This window comes from Pipra filicauda, unplaced genomic scaffold (assembly GCF_003945595.2).
Source record: "Pipra filicauda isolate LSUMZ 115617 unplaced genomic scaffold, ASM394559v2 scaffold973_size55502_pilon, whole genome shotgun sequence".
Lineage (NCBI taxonomy): Eukaryota > Metazoa > Chordata > Aves > Passeriformes > Pipridae > Pipra > Pipra filicauda.
In genome coordinates, this window is record NW_024105168.1 from 14,707 (window position 1) to 32,525 (window position 17,819).

At 70.6% G+C, this 17,819-nt stretch overlaps 3 protein-coding genes across 6 annotated transcripts; 2 read left to right on the plus strand and 1 right to left on the minus strand.

The window, feature by feature from the left end:
- Positions 1-367: 367 nt before the first annotated feature.
- RND1 (Rho family GTPase 1) lies at positions 368-3,596 on the plus strand. Its single transcript, XM_039377920.1, has 5 exons — positions 368-534; positions 621-708; positions 2,162-2,271; positions 2,605-2,739; positions 2,817-3,596. Exons 1-5 carry the CDS (start codon positions 415-417, stop codon positions 3,060-3,062), a joined length of 699 nt encoding a protein of 232 aa, XP_039233854.1. The 5' UTR covers positions 368-414; the 3' UTR covers positions 3,063-3,596.
- A 616-nt stretch (positions 3,597-4,212) lies between these two features.
- On the plus strand, positions 4,213-10,241 carry DDX23 (DEAD-box helicase 23). Of its 3 annotated transcripts, none has more exons than XM_027731867.2 (17): positions 4,213-4,289; positions 4,775-4,983; positions 5,085-5,183; positions 5,286-5,382; positions 5,465-5,530; positions 6,127-6,265; positions 6,345-6,478; positions 6,550-6,662; positions 6,743-6,886; positions 7,099-7,324; positions 7,440-7,585; positions 7,895-8,072; positions 8,157-8,399; positions 8,743-8,894; positions 9,014-9,122; positions 9,224-9,398; positions 9,662-10,241. In XM_027731867.2, the coding sequence occupies exons 2-17, from the start codon at positions 4,775-4,777 to the stop codon at positions 9,883-9,885; spliced, it is 2,454 nt and encodes an 817-aa protein (XP_027587668.1). In that variant the 5' UTR covers positions 4,213-4,289; the 3' UTR covers positions 9,886-10,241. The 3 variants fall into 3 exon arrangements, with proteins under 3 accessions (XP_027587668.1, XP_027587669.1, XP_039233855.1); XM_027731868.2 differs by having other exon boundaries at positions 6,348-6,478; XM_039377921.1 differs by lacking the exon at positions 4,213-4,289 and adding an exon at positions 4,416-4,434.
- Positions 10,242-10,411: 170 nt separating this feature from the next.
- CACNB3 (calcium voltage-gated channel auxiliary subunit beta 3) lies at positions 10,412-17,302 on the minus strand. 2 transcript variants are annotated; one of them, XM_027731869.2, is made up of 14 exons: positions 17,184-17,302; positions 16,942-17,034; positions 13,915-14,037; positions 13,705-13,827; positions 13,500-13,615; positions 13,367-13,431; positions 13,240-13,259; positions 12,938-13,018; positions 12,678-12,736; positions 12,480-12,589; positions 12,242-12,393; positions 12,072-12,167; positions 11,836-11,985; positions 10,412-11,581 (listed from the first exon to the last, which is right to left on the minus strand). In XM_027731869.2, the coding sequence occupies exons 1-14, from the start codon at positions 17,223-17,225 to the stop codon at positions 11,297-11,299; spliced, it is 1,515 nt and encodes a 504-aa protein (XP_027587670.1). In that variant the 5' UTR covers positions 17,226-17,302; the 3' UTR covers positions 10,412-11,296. The 2 variants fall into 2 exon arrangements, with proteins under 2 accessions (XP_027587670.1, XP_027587671.1); XM_027731870.2 differs by lacking the exons at positions 16,942-17,034; positions 17,184-17,302 and adding an exon at positions 15,323-15,424.
- Positions 17,303-17,819: the final 517 nt, after the last annotated feature.

A 17,819-nucleotide genomic window follows, 5' to 3' on the forward strand; every position in this document is an offset into this window, starting at 1 on the left:
GTTCATCCCCCCTCTCCCCGTCCAAGGACCCCTCGGCCTCATCGCCCTCTGCCCACCCCCATCTGCCCCTCCAGAACCCTCCATGCCCCCATTTTTGGGGTCCCCCCTCTCGGTACCGGCCCCGCTCCCGCGTCCCACCGGTCTCCCAGCAACGGCCACTTCCGCTCCCAGCGCCCCAACTTCCGCCCTCGCCCGCGCGGGCGCCCCCTGGCGGACCGGAGCGGGTCCCGCGGGTCCCACCTCTCCGCCATTGGCCGACGCTCCCGGTGCCCCCGCGGTGATTGGCGGGCGAGCGCCGCCGTGGGCGGGGCCCGGCGGCGGCGGCGGCGTATATAAGGTCCCTGCGGCGGCGGGGCGCAGGGCGGTGGGCGGGCGGGAGCGTGTGGGGAGTTTTTCGCGCGCGGTGCCGCCGCCATGCGGGAGCGGAGGCCGGCACCGGCCGCCCCGGCCCGCTGCAAGCTGGTGCTGGTGGGCGACGTGCAGTGCGGCAAAACGGCTATGCTGCAGGTGCTGGCCAAGGACTGCTACCCCGAGGTGAGCCGGGGCAGCCACCGGGAGCCGGCACCGCGCACCGGGTGGCTGGACCGGAGCGGGCGCTGACGGTGCCGGTGCCGTTGCAGACGTACGTGCCCACCGTGTTTGAGAACTACACGGCGTGTCTGGCCAGCGAGGAGCAGCGGGTGGAGCTGAGCCTCTGGGACACCTCCGGTACCGGGAGGGGACACGCGGTGCATGTACGGGGGGCTCCGGTACCGGGAGTGCAGCCCCGGTCCCGGTGGGGGTGATGGAGGTATTTGGTGGTCTGAGGGCTCGGGGGGTCGTAGGACTGCGGTTTGAGGGGGGCTGCAGTGGGGGCGTCCCTACAGTGGGGTGTATTGGGGTCCCGGGGGTGTATTGGGGTCCCTGCAGCGTGGGGGGGGTTGATGGCCGCAGTGGCGTCCTGGGGATGTTTTTTGGGGTCCCGGAGGTGTTTTGGAGTCCCTGAAGGGGGGACCTAGTGGGCCCAGTGCGGTCCCTGAGGTGTTTTGAGGTCTCGGCAAGGGGGGCTTGTTGGCCGCAGTGGGGACCCCTGGGGGGGCTTCGGGTCTGCGGTCGCATCCCTGAGTCCGGGGGGCACAGGGACCGACCCCGCGGTGGGGGCACAGACACAGACGGGAGGGGGTCACACAGGGCTGAGCCCCTTCCTTTGGGGGGTCCCCCACCCCGCCGAGCCCCCCAGAGGGAGCTCAGGGTGCCCCCCGCGCCCTGCCTGTGAACGGGGGGGGGGGTATGGGCGATTCCGGTGCTGCTCCTCCCGGGGCACCCCGAAAGGTGGGGAGTCCGGGAGGGGTCGGGGGGGGGCGGGGCAGCCCTGCCCGGTGCTGCAGTGTCCCCCCTGGCGGGGGGGTCCCCAGCCGGTCCCCGGTTGCCATGGCGATGCGCTGGCGCAGCCTCTTTGCTATTCCGTGCACGGAGCGTCTGGGCTGCGAAACCCCCTCCGAGGCCTTTTGGGGGGCGAGGGGGGGCGGGGGCACCCCCTACACCCCATGGACGCCCCCCGCCCCGCGTCCCCCGCAGTCCCCGGTGCGGTGCCGGTGGCTCCGTGTCCCCGGGGACCCCGCGGGGGTGGCAGCCCCCCCACCCCTCTCCCGGCTGCCTCCCCCCCCAGACACCCCTCGGTGCTGGCGGGGCTCCCCAAAATGCGGGGGGTGGGGAGGCTGTTACATAAACACCGCGGGATCCATTTCCCGGTGCCTCGTTAAGGCGCGATGCGTTCGATGGGCTGCGGGGACGGGGGTGGCGCTTTGGGGGGGCTCCGGAACTGTGCCCCCACCCCGGGCAGGAGGGGGGCTGCGTCTATTTTGGGGGGCTCTAGAGCTGTGTGCCCCCTCCGTCCCTTTTGGAGGGCTGTGTGTGTTTTTTGAGGGGGGGGCTCTAGAGCTGTGCCCTCCACCCTGGGCAGGAGGGGGGCTGTGTCTGTTTTGGGGGGCTCTAGAACTGTGTGTCCCCCCTCCGTCCCTTTTGGGGGGACTCTGCCCCTTTTGGGGGGGGGGGTCTAGAGCTGTGAGCCCCCCCCCCCCAGGCAGGAACGGGGTCGTGTCCCTTTGCCAGCACCCCCTGCCTGGGTCCCTGTGTCCCTCTGGGGGGGGTTGAGAGGTGACACCCCCTCCATACCCCCCAGGCTCCCCCTACTATGACAACGTGAGGCCCCTCTGCTACAGCGACTCGGACGCCGTCCTGCTCTGCTTCGACATCAGCCGCCCCGAGACCCTCGACAGCGCCGCCAAGAAGGTGGGACAGGGTCCCTGGGGGGTTTGGGGGGGCTCAGGGATGAGTCCCTGGGGGTTTGGGGGGGCTCAGGGATGTGGGGACGCTGACCCAGGAGGCCCCTGGGGGGTTTGGGGTGCACAGGAACGTGGGGACACCATCTGGGGAGGGGGATCCCTGCAGCGTTTGTGGGGCTCAGGGACATTGTCCCAGGAGTTTCCTGCAGGGTTTGGGGTACACGGGGCTGTGGGGACACCAACCCAGGGGTATCCCTGTGATGTTTGGGGTGCACTGACCTGGGGGGCAGGGAGAGGGTTTTGGGGTCCCCTCTCCCTGACGGCAGCTCCCACCCCGCAGTGGAAGACAGAAATCCTGGATTATTGCCCCAACACGCGGGTGCTGCTCATCGGCTGCAAGACGGACCTGAGGACAGACCTGAGCACCCTCCTGGAGCTCTCGCACCAGAAACAGGCCCCCATCTCCTACGAGCAGGTCGGGGGGGCCCCATGGGGGGCCGGGGGGAGGTGGGCTGGGGTAGTGCCAGTGGTCTGACACGGGGCTGCTCCCAGGGCTGTGCCATGGCCAGGCAGTTGGGAGCCGAGGGGTACCTGGAGTGCTCGGCCTTCACCTCGGAGAAGAGCGTCCACAGCATCTTCCGGACCGTGTCCGGCCTCTGCCTCAGCAGAGCCCCCCAGCAGCCCCCCCAGAGCCCCCCCCGCAGCCTCTCCAAGAGACTCCTGCACCTGCCCAGCCGCTCCGAGCTCATCTCCAACACCTTCAAGAAGGAAAAGGCAAAAAGCTGCTCTGTCATGTGAAGGGGGGGGGACAGGAATGACCCTCCCCCCCCTTCCAGCCCCCTCCCGAGTCCCCAGGGTGGGATGGGGGGGGCTGGACAGGGCCCTGGACCCACCACCCCCTGAGGAGGAGGGGGTGCTGCTGCCCCCCCATCACACCATTGCCCTGCCAGCCCCCGGCCGGGGGGGCTGCCCCTGTGGGGAGGGGGGGCTGCTCAGCACCTGGGTCCCTGTGGGGTTTGGGGTGCACAGAACCCTGGAAACACTAACCCAGGGACGTCCCTGTGGGGTTTGGGGTGCACAGGGACACGGGGACACAGTCCTGGGACGTCCCTGTGGGATTTGGGGTGCACATCATGGGGCTCATCCATGGACTCATCCTGTTTTCCCCACCCCTCATCCACTGCTTGGCCCTGGGGGGACCCCGGCGGGTTGGGGGATGCTGGGGGGGGGTTGTTTTATGGACTGTCTGGGGTGGGGGGGGTGTCTCTGTTCCATGTCAGTGTTCTTAAAAAGCTTATTTATTATCAGAAATATAACACCCACCTATGTGCAGCCCTGCCTGGTGTGGCGTTTTTGGGGGGGTTGTGGGTTTTGGGGAGGTGGTTTTGGGGGTCACTGGGGATGGGGACACTGATGTGGGGGGGTGGGGGGCCCCTGGGTACCCCAAAATGGCCCCCCCAGACTCTGCCTGGGAATTTCAGCTTGGGAATGGGGGTTCAGTGGGGGTGTGAAGCTCCTGCAGGGATGCTGATCTGGGGGTCCCTGGGGGCTTGGGGGTCACAGGGATGCGGGATCACTGTCCTGGGGGCATCTCTGGGGATTTGGGGTACGTAGGGACAGGACAGCGACCGGAGAGGGAGGGTGTCCCTGTAGGGCTTTGGGGTACATAGAGACACTGCCCCTTTGGGGGGGCTCAGTGACACCAACCCGGGGAGGACTCATGGGGGCACGCAGGAGCTCCCGGCGGGATTCAGGGAGCGCGGGTACACCGACCGTGGGCACTTTGGGGGCTGCCGGGCCGCGGGGACACTGACCCGGGGGACTCATTCCCGAGGGCGGGGGCGGCGGAGGGATCGCGGGGCGCGGCGGTGCTTTGACGGCGCGGGGGATGCCGGAAGTTGTAGTTTCTCCCGCGCAGAGGCTGCCGGGAGTTGTAGTCCCGCGCCGTCCCGGCGTGCCCCGCGGCCCCGGCGGACATGGCGGCGGCGGTGGCGGAGCGGCGACGCTGAGCCCGAGGCTGGCGGGGTGAGCGGGGACCGGGCACCACCGGGAGGGGGCCGGAGACCACCGGGAGGGACCTCCGCGGCGCCCAGGGGCTGCAGGACCCCGCTACCGCCGCGCCGGGCTGAGCCCCGGTACCGGGCACCGCGGGCGGGGCCTGGAGCGCCCGGTACGCCGCGTCCCCCCGAGCCCTTTGGGGGCTCCTCTGCCAACCCCCCCCGGGTCCTCTTGCCCTCCACGTCCCCTTCTCGGGGCCCCTCTGGGTCCCCCTGCCCTGGTCGGTCCTTCCTGGGGGTTCTTCTCTGCCCCCCCAGGTCCTTCCTGGAGGTCCCTCTGTGCTCCCTCAGGGTCCTTCAAGACCTCCCCGGTCCTTCTTGGGGGTCCCCCAGGGTCTCCCGCAGCCTCCCCGGGGTCCCTCTGCTCCCTCCCCGTGACCCCCAGCCCTCCTCGTACCCTCCGTGGGGGTCTCCCAGCCCTCCCCGGTCCCCCCCGCTGACCCCTCCCCGCAGATGGCCGGAGAACTGGCGGACAAGAAGGACCGGGACGCGTCCCCGGTGAAGGAGGAGAGGAAACGCTCCCGCTCCCCAGACCGGGAACGGGACCGGGAGCGCGACCGGGACCGCAAGGGCTCCCCGGCCAAGGACAGAAAGCGACACCGATCCCGGGACCGGCGAAGGAGCCGCTCCCGCTCTCGGTCCCGCTCCAAGTCCACGGAGAGGTGAGGGGGGGCCACGGCTCCGTGGGGTTTTGGGGGAGAGCTTTGACGGAGGAGTCTGGGGTGCGGGTGGGACCGCGCTGTGACCCCTCCCCGTCCCTCAGGGATCGGCGGCACAAGGAGCGGGACCGTGACCGGGGCAAGAAGGAGCGGGATCGGGACAAGGATGGGCACCGGCGGGACAAGGACAGGAAGAGATCCAGGTGGGTTTTTGGAGAGGTCCCTGCTCTCTCCTAAGCCCCCCAGAGATGAGGATTCCCTGGGGATGTGTCTGGTGCCTGATTCCGTGCTGTTTTCCCGGGAAGTTTGTCCCCGGGCAGGGGGAAGGACTCCAAGTCCCGGAAGGACCGGGATGCACGGAAGGCAGAGGAGGAGGAGGAGAATGCCCTGAAGAAGGAGAAGGTGAGGATGGGGCTCGACTGGAAATGGCTCCAGGGGGATCCAGGTCCCTGGGGGTGGTGCTGACATCCAGCCCCATTTCCAGGCACAGCCCCTGTCCTTGGAGGAGCTGCTGGCGAAGAAAAAGGCGGAAGAGGAGGCAGAAGCCAAGGTGGGAGCGAGAACAGGAGCCTCTTCCTTGTGCCAGGGCTGGGGATGTTTCAGGGGACACCGGGGAAGGGGAACCCGGGAGGGAGCGGGGGGAGCTGAGGGGGGCCGAAGGGGTGAAGGGAAGGACCCAGGGGGGGCACTGGGGGGGCTGTGGAGACCCAGAAGGGAGAGGGGGAGGACTGGGGGACCCCCAGGAGGGAGCAGAAGGACCCTTGGAGGGAATGGGGAAGATTGGGGTACACAAAGGGGTCCCCAGGAGAGAGGGCTGAAGGACTCAGGGGGTGCAGAAGGACTCTCAAAGGGAGAGGAGAGGCCTGGGGAGGAAACAGAGGGACCTGAGGAAGGAGTGGGGAAACCTGGGGGGCTTTGGGGGGAACAGACAAATCCCAGAAGCAAATGGGGAAGGCCTGGGTGGGACCCTTGTGAGGGACTGGGGAGGCCTGGAGGACTCCAAGAAGGAGTGGGGAGGGCTGGGGGACCCCTGGGAGGGACAGGGGAGGGCTGGGGGATCTGGGGGGGAGTGGAGAGGTCTGGAGGGACCCCCAGCAGCGTGGGGATTGCAGCCAGGCCTGGTGTGACCCTTCCTGTCCCCCCCAGCCCAAGTTCCTGTCCAAGGCGGAGCGGGAGGCCGAGGCCCTGCGGCGGCGGCAGCAGGAGGTGGAGGAGCGGCAGCGGCTTCTGGAGGAGGAGAGGAAGAAGAGGAAACAATTCCAGGAGATGGGGAGGAAGATGCTGGGTAAGGGGTCACCCCCTGGAGCTCTCGACCCCCCCTCAGGGGGCTGTGCTGGCTCTGAGCCCCTTCCCCTGCTCCCCAGAAGACCCCCAGGAGCGCGAGCGCCGGGAGCGCCGGGAGCGCATGGAGCGGGAGACCAACGGCACCGAGGACGAGGAGGGCAGGCAGAAGATCCGGGAGGAGAAGGACAAGAGCAAAGAGCTCCACGCCATCAAGGTGGGGCTGGGGGCCGGGCTGGGGGCCAGGGGGGTGTCCGGGGGGGTCCCGCTGACCCTGGGGTCCCGCAGGAGCGGTACCTCGGCGGGGTGAAGAAGCGCCGGCGCACGCGGCACCTCAACGACCGCAAGTTCGTGTTCGAGTGGGACGCGTCCGAGGACACCTCCATCGACTACAACCCCCTGTGAGTGCGGGGGGTGCCCGGGGCTGGGGGTGCCCCTGAGGGGGTGCAGGGCAGCCCCTGATGCTCCCACCCTGCTCCAGGTACAAGGAGAGGCACCAGGTGCAGCTGCTGGGCCGCGGCTTCATCGCGGGCATCGACCTGAAGCAGCAGAAGCGGGAGCAGTCGCGGTTCTACGGGGACCTGATGGAGAAGAGGAGGACGCTGGAGGAGAAGGATCAGGAGGAGTGAGGATTTTGGGGCCGGAGCTGGGAGGGTGCTGAGGGGTGTGGGGGGATCCTGGCTGGCTCTGCTTGGCCAGGGTGGGGAGCTGGGGGCGGCGCTGGGATGTGGCAGGTCCTGTGGGAGGGGACGGGAGGATTCCGGAGGCACAGGGTGAGCCCCATCCCGGTTCCTTGTCCCCCTTCCCACATCCCCGTCCCCTCCTGCCCCTGGCCAGGGCCCGGCTGCGGAAGCTGAGGAAGAAGGAGGCCAAGCAGCGCTGGGACGACCGACACTGGTCCCAGAAGAAGCTGGACGAGATGACGGACAGGGACTGGCGCATCTTCCGGGAGGATTACAGCATCACCACCAAGGGGGGCAAGATCCCCAACCCCATCCGCTCCTGGAAGGACTCCTCCCTGCCCCCCCACATCCTGGAGGTCATCGACAAGTGCGGATACAAGGTGGGCACAGGGAGGGGGGCCCCGGAGGGGGCTGGGAGTGGGGAAAAGGGGTCGTCAGGGGTGTGGGGAGGGGGAGGAGGGAGAGTTTTGCTCCCAACCTGCTTTCCTCTGGCAGGAGCCGACCCCGATCCAGCGCCAGGCCATCCCCATCGGGCTGCAGAACCGGGACATCATCGGCGTGGCCGAGACCGGCAGCGGCAAGACGGCGGCATTCCTGATCCCACTGCTCGTGTGGATCACCACCCTGCCCAAAATCGACCGGTGAGGGCACGGGGCGGGGGGACGCTGCCCACGGGAGGGGGAGACAGGGTAATGTGGTGGTGACACTGCGGAGGGGGTAGGACAGGGTGACAGGGTGACACTGCCGAAGGGATGGAGCGACAGGGTAAGGCTGGAGGGGATGGGGATGAGGTGGGATGATGTGGTGATGCTGTGAAGGGGATGGGGCGGGGTGGCAGGGGGACACTGGAGGGGATGGGGGACAGGGCAGGGTGACTGTGCAGTGGACAAGACAGGCTCACATGGTGTCACCGTGGGTGACATGTCTGTCCCCCTCTCCCTACACTGCAGCATCGAGGAGTCGGACCAGGGGCCCTACGCCATCATCCTGGCCCCCACCCGCGAGCTGGCCCAGCAGATCGAGGAGGAAACCATCAAATTCGGGAAACCCCTGGGCATCCGCACGGTGGCCGTGATCGGCGGCATCTCCCGCGAGGACCAGGGCTTCCGCCTGCGCATGGGCTGCGAGGTGGGCTGGGGCAGCACCGGGGGGGCCCGGGGGGGTGGCTCAGCCCCGGGGCTGCCCCACTGACCCCCCCCCGACCCCCCCCAGATCGTGATTGCCACGCCGGGCCGGCTCATCGACGTGCTGGAGAACCGGTACCTGGTGCTGAGCCGCTGCACCTACGTGGTGCTGGACGAGGCCGATCGCATGATCGACATGGGCTTCGAGCCCGACGTGCAGAAGATCCTGGAGCACATGCCGGTCACCAACCAGAAACCCGACACCGACGAGGCCGAGGACCCCGAGAAGATGTTGGCCAACTTCGAGTCGGGCAAGCACAAGTACAGACAGGTGGGCACGGGCAGGGGGGCTGAGGGGGCGTCATGTGGGGGTTCATGGGGTGGGGAGGGGTTTGGGGAAGGGGTTCCTGCCCCACTAAAGATGTTCCCACAGCACAAAGCATGTTCTTGCTCCACGGGGGAGATGTTTTAGCATTGTGGGGGCATGTTTTTGCTTTGTGGGGTGATGGTTTTGCCCCACAAGGTGTGTTCGTGCCCAGGGGGGAGACATTCTTGTTCTATGCAAGCTATTACTGTTCCACGGGGGGGGGGTTCCTGCCCTATGGGGGGACATTCCTGCCCCGTGGGTGATGTCCCTGCCCTGTGGGTGATATCCCTGCCCTGTTGCCTCCCAGACTGTGATGTTCACGGCCACGATGCCGCCGGCGGTGGAGCGCCTGGCCCGCAGTTACCTGCGGCGCCCGGCCGTGGTTTACATCGGCTCTGCCGGCAAACCCCACGAGAGGGTGGAGCAGAAGGTCTTCCTCATGTCCGAGTCGGAGAAGAGGTGGGCAGGACGGGCTTTTTGGGGTGGTCTGAGGGGGGTTGAGGGTGAGGGGGGGACTCTGCGGGGCCGCTGCAGCCTCTCCTCGCCCAACTGTCCCTCCTCCTCCTCCTCCTCTGCAGGAAGAAGCTGTTGGCCATCCTGGAGCAGGGCTTCGACCCGCCCATCATCATCTTCGTCAACCAGAAGAAGGGCTGCGACGTGCTGGCCAAGTCCCTGGAGAAGATGGGGGTGAGTCTGGGCTGGGGAGGGGGATCACCCTGAGCCCCGTGTCCCCTGTCCCTGCCTGGGGACCCCCCGATGTGCCCCCACTGACCCCCCTCGTCCCACAGTACAACGCCTGCACCCTGCACGGCGGGAAGGGCCAGGAGCAGCGGGAGTTCGCCCTCTCCAACCTCAAGGCCGGGGCCAAGGACATCCTGGTGGCCACGGACGTGGCCGGACGTGGCATCGACATCCACGACGTCTCCATGGTGGTCAACTACGACATGGCCAAGAACATCGAGGGTGAGGATGGGGGGGCTGAGGGGGCTGTGGGGGACACCCAGCCCTGGTGCTGTGGGGTGTTTCCCAGCCCAGGGGGCTGTGGGGTGTTTCCAGACCCGGTGCTGCCTGTCCTGGGGGTGCAGGGAGTGCCCAGCCCTGGTGTTGCCCCACACTGTGGGGGGGCTGTGGGAGGTGCCTGGCCTTGGTCCTGGTGCTGCAAGGTTTGCCCAGCCCCAGTGTTGCCCACACCAAGCCCTTTTCTGACCCTCTGCCCCCTCTCCCAGATTACATCCACCGCATCGGGCGGACGGGCCGAGCGGGGAAGAGCGGCGTGGCCATCACCTTCCTCACCAAGGAGGACTCCACGGTGTTCTACGACCTCAAACAGGCCATCCTGGAGAGCCCCGTGTCCTCCTGCCCCCCCGAGCTGGCCAACCACCCCGATGCCCAGCACAAGCCTGGCACCATCCTCACCAAGAAGCGGCGGGAGGAGACGATCTTCGCGTGAGGCCCCTCTGTGCCCCCTCTGTCACCTCTCTGGGGACGACAGGACCAGCAGGGCTGCCAGGACTGTTGTGGCCGTTCTTTTCCCAGCTCCCTGCTCAGCCAGGACTGTCCCCACGCAGAGACTGGGGCTGGGATTGTCCCAAAATACCCGCCCTGTTCCCCCAGTCCCCCTCCCCACCTTCCCCACGGAGCGGAGGAGCTGCTGGAGGCTGTTTGGGGGCCGGTTCCTCCCTGCTGCCAGGGCGGGGCTGGTTTTTGGGCTGTCCTGGGAACTGTCTGCACCTCGTGCTTTGGGTTTTTTGGGAGTTTTTTGTAGCTGAAGCTCCAGGCTGCAGGAATAAACCGGCAGCGGCGTTACCAGCATCGGCTCCTCGTCCTCTCCCTTCCCTGGGTGCCACCTCCCACAGGGACAGGAGCCAGCAGTGTCCAAAAGGGCGTTTTTTGGGTGCTCAGCACCCACCACCACTGTCCCTTTCCACCCCCCAGACCAGGTGTCCCCCCCCCCCACAGACACGGACACCGGCGCCTCCAAGCACTCGTGTGTTTCTGAAACCAATTACAGGGAAATCAGTGCTTTCTACAAAAGAAATCGTAACAAATCTGTGGCCCCCACCCCTGCCCCCCCTCCCCACCAGCGCTGGCCCCCGGGGGGGGGGCTCAGCCCACGCTGGGCCCCCCCGGCCGAGGGCGGTGGGCGCCGTATTTACAGGAGTGTGCGGTGACTGCGGTGACGGCAGCGTGGGCAGGGGGAGGGCGGTGGGTGCAGGCGTGGAGCAGCCCCCCCACCCCGTACAGCCCCTCTGTGTCCCCCCCCCCCATCCCGAGGGGGGGCGGTTTGGCTGCGGTGGTCGGGGCAGGGGGGGAATCGATGCAGAGCGAAGCGAGTGGTGCGGCCCCCTCCTCCCGGGGGTCCCATGCAGGGGTGGGGAGGGGGCAGGCAAGGCCCCGGTGGGGGGGAGTGGGCGCCTTCCCCTTCTTCCTCGGGTCTGTGCAGGGTGGGGGACGCTGCTAAAACTGCCCCCCGTGCCCCTTACCTACCCTTTTTTTGGGGGGGGGGCACCCACTGTCCACGGCAGCTGCCCTGCGGGGAATGAGCCAGCCTGCGATGCGGGGCCGGGGGGACACTGAGGCGGGGGGAGAAGGCATGTGGCTGTCCCCGGGTTTCCCAAAACGTTTCGGGAGAGGGGGGTCCCGGGGCATCCTGGCCGCCGGGCCCCCCCAGCTCTGTGCTTATGGCTGAAGACGTGCCCGGGGGGGGGCCCGGGCGAGAGGAAGCTGCCGGTGCCGAGGAGATCCCCGAGAGGGAGATTGTCTGAGCACCCCCAGCGCGGGGCTGGGGCGAGGGGGGCAGCGCCCGGGCTCTGAGGGGGGGGGGCCGGTTCCCAGCCGTGCCCCCCCCCCCTTCCCCACCCCTAATAGCTGTCCTTGGCCCAGGGCCGGCTGCGCTGCCAGTTCCTGTCGTGGTTGCGCTCGCCCGGGCGCTCCGGCGTCCCGGGGCCGCTGCCGTGGTGCCGGTGGGGCTGGTACAGGTCTGGGTAGGGGTCCCCGTACTCCTCCTCCTCCTCCAGGTGCCGGGAGCTGCGCTGGGACGTGGCCCCCCAGGGCTGGGGCGAGGTGTCCCCGGCCTCGTCCGACGGCATCAGGCTGTCGTGCTCCAGCGGCGAGTGCTCCCCCCGCTCCCCCAGCAGCTGCTGGCTCTGCGGGCACGGAGGGGTTGCAGGGGTGGCACGGTGCCCTGGCACCCCTGTGCTGGGTCCCCGGGGGGAGCAGGGAGAGGGGCTGCGTGTCCCCAACCCTGACCTGTGCGCCCCCCACCCTGGTCTGGGGACCCCTGTGCTGGGTCCCCGTAGGGAACAGGGAGGGGGCTTTGGGGACAGTGCAGGGGGACCGTGTGTGTCCCCCCCAGTCCCTGTGGCAGCTGTGGGGAGCAGGGAGGGGGCCGTGGGGGTACCTGCAGGCCCGGGAGGCCGGTGGGCGAGGGGACGGCGTGGGGGGCGTGCGGGGGGTGGTGCGTGGCCCGCCAATACACCTCCAGGTACTCGGCCAGGTGCTCGCAGGCGTCCTCCAGCTGGTTCTCATCCAGGATCACATCGAAGAGCTCCTGGGGGAAGAGCAGGTAAAAGGGGTCACGGGGGGGCTTGGGGACCCTCCCGGGCATCCCCAGGGTGGGGGGACGGGCCAGCTCACCGGGGGACACTGCACCAGCTTGTCAGCTGCCATCATCTGCACGTTGAGGTGCTTCACCTGCGACTTCCCCCGAGACTTGATGAGGCGCTGCAGGACCTGGGGAGGGGAGAGGGGGGTGGTGGCACCACGGGGGGCAGCCGGGACCCCCCAGAGCCACAGTCACCCCTCACCTTGGGCGAGGACACCTTGACGTAGACAATGATGGGCGCCAGGGAGGTCTTGGCCAGCTGGGCCGGGTGGTTGATGGTGTCGGCGTCCAGCACCACCAGCTGCAGGGACTTGGCCAGCTCGAAGATCCGCTCGATCTCGCTTTGCACCTCGGCTGGGGGGGGCACGGGGGGGCTGTGTCAGGCTGGGCTGGCCCCTGGCAGGGGGTCTCTGCACCCCGGGGCGAGCCCGACCCCTCACCGATGCTGGAGCGGGTGGTGGAGCGCTCCAGGATCGCCTGCTTGCCCAGGTTGTTGAGGATGGAGCGCTTGGCCAGGGACAGGTCGGCCGTGATGTGGGTGATGGAGATCCTGGGGGGGCACAGGGACACCGTGGGCACCCGGGGACCCCCGGGCCACGGACGGAGGGGGGTTCTGGGTGTGCGAGGGGGCGTCTCACCTGCCATCGAATCTGTGCTTGAGGAAGTCGAAGAGGGCTTTCTGCATCATGTCGGTGACCTGCCACGGGGCCGCCAGCCCGGTGAGCCGGGACAGATGGCACCGGCAGGGAGGTGGCAGCCGCCCGGCGCCCTGCCAGCCGCCCTCGGCCCTGCCATCTGCCCGCTGCCGGCACGGGACGGGCAGGGAGGGGACCAGGGGCACGAGCCACCACCCCAGGGCACAGCGAGGCCTCCCCCCAACCCCGCAGCCCCCCCATACCTCGTATCCTTTCAGTGAGGGCCCCACCAGCACCACGGGCCGCATGGAGGGGACCACGTCGTAGGGTGGGATGTGCTGCGTCTGCGGGAGGACACGGGAAGGGGTCGGTGCCCTGGTCACCCATCCCCAACCAGGAAGGGGTCGATGAGCCTATTCCACAGAGCTCCAGTGCCCTGGAGTCCCCCCTGGCCCCATAACCGGAGCAGAGGGGGTGTCTCTGCCCCCACCCCACCCTTGACCCTGCCTGCAGCCCCCTCCCCATCTCCCCCTGCCCGGGGCACGGCTCTGTGCCCGGGACTCACCTGCTTCTGCTTCTGCTTGGCTTGAGGAGAGGAAAGAAGAGACAGAGGTTGGTGACAGTAAAGTGAGGCCCCCCCCCGGATCCCCCTGGATCCCTCTGGGTGCCCCTGGGCCAAGACCTGCCCTTACCTAAGGAGGGGGGAGGCGATCGCCGGCTCCCGCTGTCGCCGAGGCCCGAGGCATTGCCAGCTCTCCTGAGGGAGAAGGGGGTGAGTTGGGCAGCCCGGGAGGGATCCGGGGGGAAGCAGGGTCCCATCCCTACCTGGCTTTTTGCTCCTGCTTGAGCCTCATGGCTTCCAGGCGCTGGGGGCTGGGGATGAAGGCGATGTCCCCCCCCTCCTTCACTAGGCGCCCGATCCACCAGTCATTGCTGTATTTCTGGGTGAGGACAGGGCAGGGGTGAGACCGGGGAGGGGGCATCCCTGGCCCTGTTCCCCCCTCCCCCCCGTCTCAGCACCCAACCTCACCTCCTTGATGTGCAGGAAATCTTTGGCTTCGAAGTTGATGGCGGCTCCCTGCACCGGGCACTCCTCGTCCAGCGCCCCACAGTAGCTGACATTGGTGCGCACGGCGAAGGCGACTGGCTTGTGCTGGGGGGGGGTTGGGGGGGTAAATCAGCACCCCCAGGCCCTGCCAGTCCCTCCCCAGCCGTGCCCTGGGTGTCCCCCCACCCCTACCTTGGCCCTCTCAAGCTGCTGCTGGGCCTGGCTCTCCACCTCGCGCCGGGCACCCTCACGGTCCTCTTCCAGGGACACGTCGGAGTCCAGGGACGGGCGGCTGGTGTAGGAGTCCGCCGAGCCCTGGGGGGACAGGGCTGAGTGCTGGGGGGCTGCGGGGGGGACCCCCACAAAGAGGGGCCTTGCCCTGAGGCAGTGCCAGCCCGGGGAGGGGACCCTGCTGACCCCCAACCCCCTTCCAGCTTTCTGGTGTCCACGGGGGCATCGAGCCAGGGGTGTTGGGTGGCATCACCCAGCACGGCATCCCTGGGGTGCAACCCCCGTGTGCTGGGGGGGGGGCACGGGGGAGAGCCCTGCAGCCCCGGGGAGGGCCGGGCTGGGGACAGGGGTCCCTGTCACGATGGGGATGTGGGTCTTGCCGGTGTCCCCCCCACCCCGGGGTGCTCAGCGCAGCCCCCCCGGCTCCCCCCCCCCCGCCACGCTGGTATTTACCCACCGCCCGCTGCGCCCGGAACAGGCGCAGAAGCCGCGGTGAAATATTTATAGGTCCCTGGATGGAGCTGAGCCCCCCCCTCCAACCTCAACCACCCCCCCCCGAGGCCCCACGGGCCTTGCCTGGCTGAGCTCAGCGCCGCTGCCCAGCACCGCCCCCCCCGCGCCAGCACACGGGGCCTCCCACCCTGCACATCCCACCCCGCTCACATCGGGGGGGGGCCGTGGTCCCCCCCACCCCACCGCAGGCAATATGGTTTCCCAGCATGCCCCCCCCCAATATGGCCTCTCCAGCACGGCCCCCCAGCATCGTCACCGCCTCCCCCCCCTCCCCGAGCATCGCCCCCACCCCCCCAGCATCCCCACTAGGGCACGCCAGCATCCCCAGTATGGATCCGCAGCATCCCAGTGCGGGCCCCCATTACAGCGTCTCCAGCGGCCCCCCCTCCCAGCATCCCCAGTGCGACCCCCAGTAAAGCGTCTCCAGCGCCCCCCAGACACGACATCACCCCCCAGCATTCCCAGTGCCGCCCCCCCTACACCACGACACCCCCCCTATGCAGCCCCCCCCCCAGGCCCGGAGCATCGGCCCTCGCGGGGTCCCCGGTCACGGGGGGTGGGATCCTCCCATCCCGGTCCCGAACCCGGTCCCCATCCCGGTCGCACCTGCCGGGATCGAGGGAAAAGCGGCGGCGAGGAACAAAGGGCCCGGGGGGGCGGCACAGCCCTCCCCCCTCCGCCGCACCGGGCACGAACCCCCTCAGCGGGCACGGCCAACACCGCCCGCACCGGGCACGGCCCCCCCGTGCGCCATCACCGCCCCCCGGGGCGCAGCTCCCCCCATCTCCCACCGCGGCCCCCCGGGCACGGCCCGCCCCGGCCCCCCCGGTACCGGAGCCGGTACCGGGGCCGGTACCTCGTTGAGCAGGAAGGTAGCGCTGGAGTCAGAAAACGACATAGACGGGGCGAGCCGAGCCGAGCCGCCCGCGCCCCCCCCCCCGCCCCGCTCCACCGGCACCGGCTCCGGTTCCGGCTGCGGCTCGGGCTCCGGCTGGCCCTGCCTGCTCCGCCGCCGCCGCCGCCGCCCCTCCCCGCCCCTCCCCGCCCCCGCCTCCCACCGCCCCCCCGGGGCGCACGGAGCCGCCCCCGCCGCTCAGCCCGGGGGGCGGGGGGGCGTCGGGGGTCGCGGTTCCCTCTTCCCGGTGCTGGCGGGGGGCTCCGGTCCCTCCCCGGTGCAGCTCCCCCCGGGGGGCTGCACTGGCAGCCGGGGGTCCCGAGCGGTCCCGGTGCGATGCACCGGGACGGGGCACCGGGGCAGCTCTCGGTAGCGGCGCGTGTGTGAGGGGGTAGTTTGGCAAGAGGGCAAAGCTCCCGGGGAGGGGGCGTCCTGGGGTGCGGCGGAGGGTTTGTGCCGGCCGGGGGTCCCGGGGCGGCGGCGGGGGGGTCCCGGGGGGTACCTCCATGCTCCGGTGCGGCGGCCCCGGTCCTGCCCCGAGCCGGCAGCAGCCCCGTCTGCAGGGCGAGCCCTGCGGCGGGGCCGGAGCCGCTCCCCCCCCCCCGCCGCGCCCCCCCCCCCCCGCCTCCGAGGAGGGGGGCAGCGACGGGCCCCGGGGGACCGGCCCGGCCCTCCCCGTTACCGTGCAGCGGGACGGCCACCGGCGGGACCGGCCCGGGAGCGCTCGGGGCCGGCCCGGGGGCCGCGGGGCAGCGCTCGGCGGGCCGAGGGCTCCGGGCAGCGGCGTGACGGGCCGCGGGCACCTGCACCGGGCACGGGGCACTGGGCACCGGCCCCGGTACCGGACACGCGGTGGGGCCCGGCCGGGCCCTCTCCGAGGTGCTGAAGGGGCCGCGCCGGGTGCTGGGCCGGGACGGGGGGTCCCTGAGGGTACCGGGGAGTACCGGGGTACCGGAGGAGCAGGTGCTACCCTGGGACGGAAAAAGGATGCTCGGGCCGCTCTGCGGCCCTCGGGGCCTCCCCCACCGGAATCCCCCGCCCTCCGCGAGGCCGCTCCGGTACCCGCTCCCCCGCCGGCGGCCGGGGAGGGGGGCGCAGCTCGCGCCGGGGGGAACCGGAGCACCGGGTGGTGGGCGGCGGGGGGGTCCGTACCCCCTCGGGCAGCGCGCGGAGCCGGCCCCGGTGCCGGCTGATGGACCGGGCGGGGCGGCCCCGCGGCCCCCCCCGCCCCGGCTCGTTCCCCCTCCGCTGCCTCAGTTTCCCGGGGCCGCCCCCCGCGCCGCAGTGCCGGTGCCCGCCGCCGGCCCGGCCCTGACGCAGCACTCGCTATTTTTAGCCGCGGGGAGCGGCTGTTGCGATGCCACCGGCGCCCGGTGCCGGCGCCCAGCCCCGGTCCCCCGGGGCGGGGGCGGCCGCCCGATTCCTCCCGGTGCAGGGGTTGGGGTGGGAGATGCTCGGCCGCTCCCCGCTCCGCACCCCCGGTCCCTGCCTTAATGCGGAGCCGCAACGGCGGCGGGCCCGGGGCTGGTGGGGCTGCCCCGCCCCGGTGCCGGTGTCGGTGCCGGTGCCGGCCCGCTCACCTGCCTGCGGAGGATGCTGGAGGTGGTGTCGGACGAGGTGCTGCCGTCAGAGCGCTTGAAGCGGCTCTTGCGCTTCGGGAGCCTCCGGGGGCTCTGCGGGGAGAGCGGCCGGTGAGCACCGGGCGGCACCGGGCGGCGTGGCTCCGCCGCGGCGCTGCCACCGGCGGCCCCCCGCGCTGCGGGAAGAACCGAACCGGGCCGCACCGGGCCCGCGACGGCCGGGAGGGCTCCGGTCCGCTCACCTGGAAGGAGCCGGGAGCGTCAGACTGCGCCGGGGCGGACATCCCCGGCGGCACCCACCGGAGCCCCCGGGATGCCGGCGGGGCCGCCCCGCACCGGACCGCGGCGCTCCGCGGGGAAGGGCCGCGCCGCCGCCGCCGCCACTGCCGCGCTCCGCATCACACGGGGCCGCCGGGGCGTCCCGGCCGTCCCCGCCCCCGCCTGCCCGCCCCCGCGCCCATCCCCGCGGCGGCCGGTCCGCGCCCCCGCAGCTGGGCAGCCACCGGAGGGCACCGGGAACGGACCCTCCCCGCAACCCGCAGTGCTGCGGGCACCAGCCGGGCGGGACCGGGAAAGAGGAGACCCCTCGGCCGTGCTCACGCGTGTGAGGGGATGCGGGAGCCCCACCACCCGCACCCCACCGTGTTCCCCCGCCCGGGGGTTTTTGCCCCCCCGCCCCGGGGGGTATATACCCCCCTGAGGGTACCTGCCCCCGTAGACCCCCGCGTGGGGCGGGCGGGGCTGTGGGGGGACGCAGCCCACCTACCCCACGCCCCGTGTCCCCGCCATGCCCACGGGGGCGGCCGGTTCCGGTGCTGCAGCATCACCGGACCGGAGCGGCGGGCGCGGGGGCTGCGGGGAGGGGGGTACCGGGAGCC

What these genes read in the sequence shown, in the direction of transcription:
- RND1 (XM_039377920.1), top strand. Translation starts at nt 415, where the DNA reads ATGCGGGAGCGGAGGCCGGCACCGGCCGCCCCGGCCCGCTGCAAGCTG. An exon ending in CCAAGGACTGCTACCCCGAG is followed by an intron (nt 535 to 620) that starts GTGAGCCGGGGC and finishes GTGCCGTTGCAG; the next exon opens with ACGTACGTGCCCACCGTGTT. An exon ending in CCCCCATCTCCTACGAGCAG is followed by an intron (nt 2,740 to 2,816) that starts GTCGGGGGGGCC and finishes GGCTGCTCCCAG; the next exon opens with GGCTGTGCCATGGCCAGGCA.
- DDX23 (XM_027731867.2), top strand. Translation starts at nt 4,775, where the DNA reads ATGGCCGGAGAACTGGCGGACAAGAAGGACCGGGACGCGTCCCCGGTG. An exon ending in TCGACAAGTGCGGATACAAG is followed by an intron (nt 7,325 to 7,439) that starts GTGGGCACAGGG and finishes TTCCTCTGGCAG; the next exon opens with GAGCCGACCCCGATCCAGCG. An exon ending in GCCTGCGCATGGGCTGCGAG is followed by an intron (nt 8,073 to 8,156) that starts GTGGGCTGGGGC and finishes GACCCCCCCCAG; the next exon opens with ATCGTGATTGCCACGCCGGG.
- CACNB3 (XM_027731869.2), bottom strand. Translation starts at nt 17,225, where the DNA reads ATGTCCGCCCCGGCGCAGTCTGACGCTCCCGGCTCCTTCCAG. An exon ending in AGCTGGTGCAGTGTCCCCCG is followed by an intron (nt 11,986 to 12,071) that starts GTGAGCTGGCCC and finishes CTCTTCCCCCAG; the next exon opens with GAGCTCTTCGATGTGATCCT. An exon ending in CCGGCCTCCCGGGCCTGCAG is followed by an intron (nt 11,582 to 11,835) that starts GTACCCCCACGG and finishes CCGTGCCCGCAG; the next exon opens with AGCCAGCAGCTGCTGGGGGA.